The sequence below is a fragment of the Marmota marmota genome, unplaced genomic scaffold (genome assembly GCF_001458135.2).
Source record: "Marmota marmota marmota unplaced genomic scaffold, marMar, whole genome shotgun sequence".
Lineage (NCBI taxonomy): Eukaryota > Metazoa > Chordata > Mammalia > Rodentia > Sciuridae > Marmota > Marmota marmota.
Window position 1 is genome coordinate 2,600,653 of NW_025999983.1, and position 10,938 is coordinate 2,611,590.

The 10,938-nt window shown below is 42.4% G+C and overlaps 1 protein-coding gene and 1 long non-coding RNA gene across 2 annotated transcripts in view; one reads left to right on the forward strand and one right to left on the reverse strand.

The window, feature by feature from the left end:
* Sft2d1 (SFT2 domain containing 1) overlaps positions 1 to 5,534 on the forward strand; it is a 20,490-nt gene extending 14,956 nt beyond the window's left edge. The window contains exons 6-8 of the mRNA XM_048805838.1: positions 1,020 to 1,078; positions 2,705 to 2,734; positions 4,992 to 5,534. Coding sequence (XP_048661795.1) covers positions 1,020 to 1,078; positions 2,705 to 2,734; positions 4,992 to 5,031 — 129 coding nt within the window. The 3' untranslated portion in view covers positions 5,032 to 5,534. The remainder of the gene's footprint in view (positions 1 to 1,019; positions 1,079 to 2,704; positions 2,735 to 4,991) is intronic.
* Positions 5,370 to 10,924, reverse strand: LOC125617600. The gene is made up of 3 exons (XR_007348653.1): positions 7,538 to 10,924; positions 6,177 to 6,407; positions 5,370 to 5,727 (listed from the first exon to the last, which is right to left on the reverse strand). It is a non-coding gene; the product is annotated as an uncharacterized LOC125617600 (long non-coding RNA).
* Between the last annotated feature and the right edge of the window lie 14 nt (positions 10,925 to 10,938).

Here is a 10,938-nt window from a genome sequence, read left to right on the forward strand (position 1 = left end):
CCCACCAAAAAAATTCTGATTTTCTTTTTTTATTCTGAGCATTTAAGACTGGCTTTAGTTATATGAGATGCCTTCTAGACTTCATTTTCCAAAAATAAAAGAATTTTATTTTTCTTTTGGTACCAGGGATTGAACCTGGGATGCTTAACCATTGAACTACATCCCCAGCCCTTTAAAAAGAAATTATTTTGAGATATAGGGTTTTGCTAAGTTACCTAGGGCCTTGTTAAGTTGCTGAGGTTGGCTTTGAACTTGCAATGTCTCAGCCTCTCGAGCCAGTGGGATTACAGGCATGTGCCACTGTGCCCAGCTAAGAATGTTCTTAAATAATTTTTGCACATCCCTGGGGAAAACTGATTTCCTATTTTTGGAATAGTATAGCAGCCTGCTTGTAAAAAGATTCGCAATAAGTAAATAAAAATAAAAAATAATTATAAGGATAGAAGTGTAGCTTGGTGATCGAGCATTTGCTTAGCTTACTCAAGGCTCTGGGCTCAACCCCAGTACCACAAAAAAGTAAAAAATAAAAATAACGATAGTCAAGAAATTGTCAAAATAGATTATTTTAATGCACCCATGGAACTATTTATATTCCAGAAGATCATAGTAATATACAGTTCTCCTTCAAAAAAATCATTCAAAAGGAGCAAGGGGAATGAGTAAGTAAATTCCACAAGAAATATGAATTTAACTAAGTGGGATTTTAAATATTGATTCTGGAAAAGTTGACATTAATGTCAAAGACCTAACCTTTAAAAGTTTTATATTTTCAGCCTGTGCACAACTATTTTAGTGAAGTTTATTTAATGTCATATATTTTGCAGTATCTAAATTAATAGTTAAAGACACTTTTTGAAAGGAAATATACTTTATGGATATTTAAGTTTCTTAAATCAGACTACAATTTAATAAAGAAAATAAAATATCTACATTTTAAAGGGGAAGAAGAATTGAACTTAATTGTACAAAGTATTTTTTAAAAATTTGAACTCACCATTCTCTGTTTTTGCTATCGTTAGTGGCATAAGAAGGGACTGGCCTTACTATTCTGCATATTGCAGTTCTTATCAATGACCTGGTAAGTCTTTTATTACACTAGTTAAAAAGCTAAAGTGACTTGAAATGTTATAAACATTTTGTTTGGAACCTGTAACGCCCTAAAAATGGGGGTTAGAAGCACATGCTATGGAACCAGATCTCCTGCAAGACCAAGGGAACGGAGGTTTGGGGTGAATCCTTTTGTTCTTGACAGCATGCTTCAGTGGTACCTTGGGAGAGCTGTGGAGTTGGTACACTGGTAGTGGGCGGGGAGTGGGAGTGTTCTCACGAAGTTACAGAGCAGTGCGTTCCATGAAAGAAAAATAAGAAATGTAGGGGATGTCACATGGATCCATCAAAAAGGCGAAATGCGGGACACGCCCAGGAGGATCAGTTTACTGGGCATTCTGCTCCCTGTTGCTGGGTGATCAGTCACAGGAAGAATTTATTCCCGTATGGCCCCGTAAAGGCTGGAGTTTTCCTCTACATGGCAGCGATTATGTTACTTGTTAAGAACTGCTTTTGAGCTGTCTCTCCTGGCAGTTTCTTCTCCCTCTTCTCTGAATGTTGGGGTGCCCTTCTCCTGGGCAGACTCTCCTTGCAACCCTTGTGTGTCTTGCACTGCAGCTCATCTTCCTGCAGGCGGGCAGTACATGTTGTCTGCTTAAAGGTGTCCCTAAGGCTCGCTCCTTGCCTCTTCTGTGTCGGATGGATTAGAGTGCTTTTCTTGTTCTTTTAAAGCCCTGTCTTGCTTGTCGTAACCCCTTCCTAGTTCAGTTGTTTCAGATCTCCTGTTTGTTGTCACCCATCCTGGGATCAGTCATTGTTTTGGCCTAATTCCCATCCTTCCCTGATAGATTTAACATCAATGAATGTTAAATATCGTTCTCTACATATTTCAAAATAACTATGCTGTTATATATAGTGTTATATTTTACTTTTTCATTAGAATCTGAAGAAATTTAATTGAATCTCTTATTTTCTCTAATATTCTACCTTTTATTATCTAATCTAGACTCAATAATTGATTCATCCCCAAAGGAAAACATAATTAACATTGTTATTTTACAAGTTCCTATTTTTTAAAAAATAACTTAAGAGAATAACTTTTTTATTATAAGAAGCTCAAACTTCAGTATGCATCAGAATCATCTAGGGAGTTTTTGTTAATGTTGGTCTGGGAGCGTAGCTCAGTAGTAGAGGCTCACCCAGCTTCCTTAAGGCCCTGGGTTTGGTCTTACAGACAGAGAAAGCACAGAATGCTTGATAAAGCAATCTTGTGATTGAGGAGGTCACAGTGGGGCCTCGTGATCCACACCCCACCGCCCGCTCCCTGTACCGGGGATTGAACCCAGGGGGAACTTTGCCACTGACCTACATCCTCAGCCCTTTTTATTTTTTATTTTGAGACATGCCTCACTAAATTGCTGAGACTGGCCTTGAACTTGATCCTCCTGCCTCAGCCTTTCAAGTCACCACATCTCCCAGCTAGTGATTTACGCCTTAACAAGCTCTCAGATGGTGCTGCTGATGTTCTGAGCTCACATCTTGAGAACCATGATATAGTATTCTGCTGCCATGCTGGTCATGGTGCTAGCCATTGCCACTTGGCACAAAGGAAGCTATGATGTAGAACAAGTGTCAACATATTGAATTTTTCTTGCAGGTATAGTCTGTCGTACATCCCATATGCAAGGTGAGTTTGTTTGAATTCTGTCTTATTCTTTCTGGTCCTTTAACTATTTTTACACAAATACATAAATTTAAATAATTTTTATATTAAAACATTGTTTAAGAACTTTTTCAGTTGTCTTTGGCTACGTTTTTGCTTAAAGAAATAAAAAGAAGGTTGTCATATAAAGTATCTCTGTTGATGCGTTCTTCAGGCTGGAAATTTACTCCTATCTTACCTCATGAACTTTCTCAGTAAGGGAATTTTTACAAGAGATTCTGGATCCTTCTATAGCTGTGCATGTTCAGTAAGTAGGATGCAGAGACTCTGGTAAAAAATATTCTGCTTTTGAACAAAATGGGAAAGTTACTAGAAAATGGCATATGATATATAGATGTTTTTAGCAGCAGAAACATCTGTAATCTGCATGTCAAGAGATGACAGTTAATTCCTAACATTTTCCAGAGCAGTATATTAGTTTTAGTTGGGGAAGAAAAACAAAACTAATTCCAGCCTTCAACTTGATAGATTTAGAAAAAGGTTCTGGTCACCATTTGACCCAGTTATCCCTCTCCTTGGACTATACCCAAAGGACTTAAAAACAGCATACTACAGGGACACAGCCACATCAATGTTTATAGCAGCACAATTCACAATAGCTAAACTGTGGAGCCAACTTAGATGCCCTTCAGTGGATGAATGGATTAAAAAAATGTGGCATATATACACAATGGAATTTTACTCAGCAATAAAAGAGAATAAAATCATGGCATTTGCAGGTAAATGGATGGCGTTGGAGAAGATAATGCTAATTGAAGTTAGCCAATCCCAAAAAACCAAATGCCGAATGTGTTCTCTGATATAAGGAGGCTGACTCATAGGGGGTTAGGGAGGGAGAGCATGGGAGGAATAGATGAATTCTAGATAGGGCAGAGGGGTGAGAGGGAAAGGGAGGGGGCAGGGGATTAGCAAGGATGGTGGAATATGATGATCATTATTATCCAAAGTACATGTATGAAGACACTAATTGAGTGTCAACATACTTTATATTCAAACAGAGATATGAAAAATTGTATACCCGTATTGTGGTATATATGTGTAATAAGAATTGTAATGCATTCTGCTGTCATTTTTTTTAAAATCAATAAAAAAAAAAAAAAAAAGAAAAATGTTCTGGTGAGGCATGGCTTTGTTTCTTTGTAAAATTTGGAAACCTATGTATTTTAAAAGCCAGCAAAATTATATACCTAATATGAACAGTGAAGGGAATTGGTAGAATTTCTATTTTTAAATTTTTATTCCACTTTAAAAAAAGAGAAAAAGCAGAAGAGTCACTTACAGATGAGAAGACTGTAGAACAGGGTCCACGTGGTAATTGTACATCAGCAACTTGGCTAGGAGCCTCTCCATGTTTTGAGAGGTACTGTCCACCCCTGCCTTGCATGAGAATGCATAGACAGGGCACAGCTTCTGGAAAATGACCCACCCCTTCCCAAGGAGTTAGGATCCTGCACTGGAAAATAACATGCAAGAGAAGCCTCAGATTTTATTATTGTAAATTTTAACAGTCTAGACTGGGGCCATGGCTCAGTGTTAGAGCACTTGCCTAGCGTATGTGAGGCACTAGGTTCGATTCTCAGCACTGAATATAAATAATTGTCCAATGACAACTAAAAAAGTAGTAAAAAAAATTTTTTTTAAAAGAGAAAAAGAATTTTTAATATTTTTAGTTTTCGGTGGACACAACATCTTTATTTGTATGTGGTGCTGAGGATCGAACCTGGGTCGCACGCATGCCAGGCGAGCGTGCTACCGCTTGAGCCACATCCCCAGCCCTAAAAAATTTTTTTAAAAAAATTAAACAGTCTAGGTAAAAGGGTTTTTAAAAAATGAATAGACATTCTAAGTAGGATTTCAAACATACGGTTATAAAAGTGTGAAAGTTTGGGAATTGTTAAGATGCAATAATAAGCATTTTGCTTTTAAAATCCAGTTTCTTCGTTCTTTTTAAAAGTTAATTCTTTTGTCAGTTTTGGTATTTATATTTATTTCTTCGAGTTAAAATCAGCATATGTGCTGGTAAAGATTTTCTAAATAACATTTTAAAAGTTAGCAAAATATTTAAGTCTCAGCTTTTGATTTTAACTGATATTCAAAACCGTGTAGTTGATCAACGTGCTGGAGCCCACCAAGCCCATTGTAGAAAGGCAACTGAAAGTTTGGCAGGGAAACCTGGAGCAGACTGGTTACATTCTCTGCGCTTTCCTTCCTCTTGTCACAGGGATGCAGTACTTAAATGCTGCTCTTCTCTTCTAAGTTGAAAATCAGAAACTGTTCCTGGAAAAGCACCTTGGGATGCTGAGAGTCCCTTGCTAGTGAAGCACACTGTTCCTGGTGCAGTGGTCACTCCAGCAACAACCACAGGACAGCGTAAGCCCTTCTGCATACTGGTCAGACCACACACTCAGTTAAAAAGCTAAATGTGCCTAGCTTTAACTTTGCTGTATCATTAACATGCTCTTCCAAAGATAAAGAGATTTTAATCATTGCCAATTTTAAATAATTTTAGCCAGTTTTTTAAATCTTTTCAAAACAACTTTAAAAATGTGAATATTTAAGGGAGAAATCTGTGCTGTGAGAAATCCTTAGCTTATTTGGCTTTTTAAAAGTGTCTATGTTTTTAAGACATCCTTTTTTTTTTTTTAAACTTTAAAAATGTGAAACTTTTTACTGTAAGCTTAAAATTGCTTATTACATGTAATAAAAATAATATATGTGTATATATCTTTAAAATTTGAAATAAACCCATCCTTGGGAAAAACAATAACATCTTCTGTGTTGAATTTGTAGTATTTTAAGTGATTCAGTTCAACAGAATTTAGTCAGGCATTATATTCTTTCTGTAGAAAAATAAATACAAAAAAGAAAAAAAAAAAATACAGTCTCTGTCCTGGCTGTGATGGTGGTGGCTGGGTGAGTCCTCTCAGGTGCCAGCAAGGACAGGAGGCTGCCTCCACCTGTGGGCAGGGGTGGAAGTGGGGGGGTGGGAGGGGTTGGCTGCCCCAAAGTGCCTGAGGGGGCCTTCAAGGGTAGTGGTAGCCTGGCACTAACTGCTCCCCCTCAGGTGCCCATGGGTTGACCCTCGCCTGGTCAGGAGCCAACAGGAATGGATTTACAGGGAAAGGCTTGGGCACTGTAAGCATGGCAGTGTAACGAGAAGGCTGTGTGTTGAGAGTTAGGGGAAAGGCCTGCAAAGGGCCGTGGGAGGATTGTTCTTGTGTGGTTAGTGCAGAGAAGGGTGGGGCATCGAGCAGTCCTATGCACCATAGCACCATAGCATAGTGAAGGCGGAGGAAGCGCAGGGCTTGGGTGTTGCCAGAGTGAAAAAGTGGGTGGTCTTGGGAGTTTGGGGGGAATAGCCAGGTCAGACCCCCAAGGACTGTGGAAGTCACTGGCCAACGCCCACCTTCATTCATGCAGAAGGGCATGCTATGGGGCATCATCAGGTCCAGCACCTGGCCTTGGTGCTTGGAGGAGACCCAAGACATCCTATTGCAGAGGTACCACAGGGGTGCTGCTATGGGGTGCAGAGTGCAGCTCACCAGCTGCAGGATGAGGCAGTGACAGCCAGAGGAAGAGCCAGAGGAGTCCAGTCCAGTGTGTGTGGAGTGCAAGTAGAGGAAAGGCTGCAGGAAACCTGTCAATGAGAAGAGTTGTTTTAGACAATTACAGATGACAGGAGTCATGAAAATAAGAGAATTTAGTTCTCAGTATACATGGGGAGAAAGCAGCCACATGGTCCCCAGGGACCTGCTTTTCCACACCATGGCCCTGCCACAGCCTTGCAAATGTGGAGCTGCGAGTCCAAGGTCTACTAGAGGTCTGTCTGTCTGCTTTCACTGTGCTCTGCTCTACCTTTGAGTCATCGTCTCCATCCCCATCTGCAGGCTGCAGGAACCATGCACTGGGAAGAGAGCCAATTGGGAACCCCACTGGAAAGTGTGTGTGTTTTCATTTCCTGAAAGACTTTAAAAAATTCAAATGGTGTTTGCCTTGTGCATGACCTGTCCCCACCCCTGCTTTTTCTCTTCTGCACCCACAGTGCTTCTCCTTCCTTGTAGCCAGTTCTCCTCTGGCCAACAGCATGAGCAGGGATCATACCTGGCAAGTACACACGTTGATGTTTTCCCGGGTCTGTGTCTGGCTGAGCTCACTCAGTTCACGTGAGAGCAAGGAGCCTTCCTGTGAAAAACTCATGTCTAGGGCTCACAACTGGAATTCACTGATAGGTTTTGGGGGTTTCATGGTTCCCTCATTCCTCACATTGTGTGCAAAATTCTGTGTTCTCTGTGTAGCATTTCATTACTTTTCCTAGGTCCTCAAAGCATCCCCAGAAGGTTAACATCTGCATGAACACCGGAGGCCCATCTCTTGAAGGTCGGCGGCAGCTGAACTCTGAATGGAGCTGGAGGCCAAGTGTCATAAGGGCCGGACCAGCACCAGAGTGGAGCAGAGTGAAGGGGCAGCTCCTGTTGGCCTTTACAAACTTCTTTCATCTCCTTTATCCCTAGACTGGTGTGGCCTAAGAGAACATGGACTTTGCTCTCCTCTTTCCTTTAAATGCTGATTAAACCATCAATTGAAATACAGAACTAGGAGCTGGGGCTGGGGCTGAGCAGCAGAGCACTCACCTCGCATGTGTGAGGCACTGGGTTCAATCGTCAGCACCACATATAAATTAAATAAAGTCAAGGTATTGTGTCTACCTATAACTAAAACAAAATTTTAAAAAAGAACTAGGTATGAAAATGTTTTTGAGACACTTACCTGTCCGCCGTGCCTGTGCAGAGCCTCTCAGAACTTCTTGGATTTGCAGACGCTCCATTGGTGTCCCCACTAGAGGTGGACAGTGGGGTTGTCCAGAAACAGCAATAGCCACGCCAGCTAGGTAATCCCAGCTGATCCACACCCAGTTTAGCTTTCAGGTAAGCTAGTTAGAGAACATAAAACTAGATGCTTCTGTGGAGAACAAGGGAGCAAGTTGAATTGCCAGTCCCTCATGGAAGAGTGTTCACTGTTTGTATGTAGAGTATGATGGAATTAATTGAAATCACCAGGGAATGGTGCTTTGAATTGCTTTTCCTATGTTAAAATTCAGATTTAATTTTGATTTGACTGAAATGAAATATAGCCTATGGGAAAAGGAGATAATTAGAAAAATAAGGTGTTGAGATATTTTTAGTTTTTCTGAGTCTGCATTTAAATGTTATGCCTTAATAAACCAAGCAGTTGAACTAATGGGGAAAATTGGTTTTTAGAATTGTTAATTTCTTGGTATTATGACTGTGTTTACCAGTCCTAATTTTATTCACTGGTAATTGTGGTGGTCACAGACGGAGCAGCCAGCTTATGTGTTTGCGGTGGCCCACGTGTACTGCGGATCATTTCTATGGTCCAGGCAGTGTGTCCAGTGCCTTCCATCCATGGCCTTTGTTGGCAGTGCAGGGTCATCACACCCCTTGGTCTTCCAGAGCCAGTAGTTCACACCTGTGCAAAGGCCTCTCTCTCTGACTTATATGGGCCTGAATATAATCTTTCTGGTATTATATTCCAGTGACCGAAATTTGCTCCATGAATATTAAACTCATTCTGGAAGTGTCTTAAACCTTGTAATTAAAAGTCTTTACTCTGACAGAATAATTTCCCAATTGTGAATAATTATTGTTACTGTTATGTTTGAAATGTGAAAGTAAAAGAAACTTAATTTGAAAATTAAATGACAAAAATATGCACAGATCTAAAGATATATATTTGATTTTGTTACCTGATCTTTCCAATCAACCAGCTTATTTGAGATAGTAAATTTAGTAACCTCTGGAGGAACACGATCACATATTTTGGAGATGGGCTCTTGCAACCAAGTGAACAGCGGTGACCTGGAGACACAGGCTCACCTCAGAATTCTAGTTCTCCAGTTCACTTGGACACTTGTGCCTTCCTTGTGCTCTGGGCACATTACAAAAAATTCCATGTAAATTATAAGTTGACTGGACTTCTTGACACTGATCACTTTTCAGTACATCTGTCCTGAAATCAAGTTTGGTCACCTTTTCGAGTGACCAAACTTAATTTCAGGACAGATGTACTGAAAGTAACTGTCCTTGCTGTAACTGTCACTAGCTGTCCACACTGACCAAATGGAACGCATAACGGATTCTGTAACAGTCGGTGCGGAGCCTGCAGCCATCGACACACTGTTCTCCCTCCCTGCCTACAGGCCAACCCACTGTCCTAACCTCAGAGGGCCCAAGGTCTCAAGTAGCAGAGGTAGCTGGGCAGGGGACAAGGGCTACTGTCATTTGAATGGTGCTCAGAGTCAGGTGTTGGTGACAAGACACTTGGCATGTCCTTCTCTGCCTCTCAAGTGACAGGCACACGGACAGCCTCCCAGGTCCAGCTGCCATCACTGGGGCGAGCTGAGAGGACTGGGGGGAATCCCGGTTCCTGGTCTGGTCCTCGTGGGCATCAGTCCAACACATTTTGTGTTTGGCTTTTGCTGGTCAGGAATGGACTGAGTGAACCCCGCCTACCAGGTTGTGGGGGTCTCAGTCCACAACCTGACTCTGCCTTCTCGTTAGAATGCTAGTTAATCTCGCTCTGGTCTCACATTCCCCGGTGTGAGTCTCTGCCATCCCTCTAGAGCTGGGTGATATTGGGTGGTGCCTCCCATCTATAGACCCCACTTTCCCAGGAGAGTGCTTGCTACATAGCACTCTCATATTCTGTCAGTACACATTAGCTCTTAGGATTAGGAGCCTGCCCGGCCACCCCACCTGCAGCCCTCCTGCCAGACAATCTGCTGAAACCTCTGAGGGTTAGGGACTAACCTGTAGCCCACTGAGAGAGGCCGACTCTGAATTCTGCACACCATCACTGATGCCAGCACAGCTTTTGAACAGCTGGGGTCTGCACATGATGTCCAGACATCAGCCATCGGTGGATTTTTCTCTGTAGTCCCTGCCTTTCTGGCTGTGCCCAAGAGATGGCGCTGACCTCTTGCCCCCTAGTCCTCTCCTGGCACAAAACTGTCAGTCTGCAGCCACCTAGAAAATAATCTTAAAACCTAAACTATGATCATGTTAGTACTTGGGCACAGGGGCAGAGGCTGGCTGCTCTGAGTGGCATGGGAGTGCCCCTGTGAGCTGGAGGCCTGTCTTGGAGCTGTCTTTGCAGTCCGTGGACTGCGTGTGGTTGTGAGGTTGTTTGGAAGTGCTGTGTGAAAGTTGTGGGGCCTAAACTACCACCAGGCTCTGGTGAGAAATGTTTCTTCCACCTATCAAGTTTCCTTATCTGCCCTGTGTCCACAGCCATCCAGTTCCCCAGTGCAGCCATGGGGGTGGTGGGGGGGTGCCACCCTGGTATGACTGTTGGGCATATTGAGTTTACCCATGTTCACATATGCTCTGAGCTAATGTAGGTCTATAACCATCACACAACCTGGTTATGGACCCAGGTTTGCCCAGGAAAGCAGGTCTGATGGAAAAGTATTTTTGGGATATGTGAACAATTGAGGTTAAGTACTGCAGGGGCTGCACCTATGTTTGAAACTTGGATGCGGTGTTTTGTAACTGTAGAATTGTTAGTTTATTCAGCGCGCACTTGAATGTTGTAGGAATGTTACATCTCCACAACCAGAATTTAAGTTGATGGTAAAGATTTGTCTTACTCATACTGATTAGCTGTAGGGATAAAATACTGTCTTGCTTGCAATAATCACTCATTAAAACAACTTGATGTCTGATATTTCCTATGTCATTATATGACTGAAACTGAACTGTTCTGCCTGTTTGTAGATATCAAGTTACGCTTTTAATTCTAAAACTTTAAGGAGTGGCATTACAGTTAGTGAAACCAAAGTGACTTACAGGCCAGGGGCGGGGCCCAGTGGCCAGGATGCCAAGACCCCGGGTTCTGTCCCCAGCACCGCAAAACAAAAACAAAAACGAGAGTGACTGGCTGGAACCGTCCCTGCCGCCCCGCCCCTGTTCCAGCCAGCTCTCTTTGTGATGCCGGAATGTGGCACTGCCAGATTGACCCGCGATTTCTTTCCCACCATCTTAAAAAGGTTTTCTCTCCCACGTACGCGGGCTCCACCGACGACCTAGGAGCCATCCGCCTCCCCGGGCGCCTGCTTCCCGCTGCTGAGGACTGAGCGCGACCTCGGACCC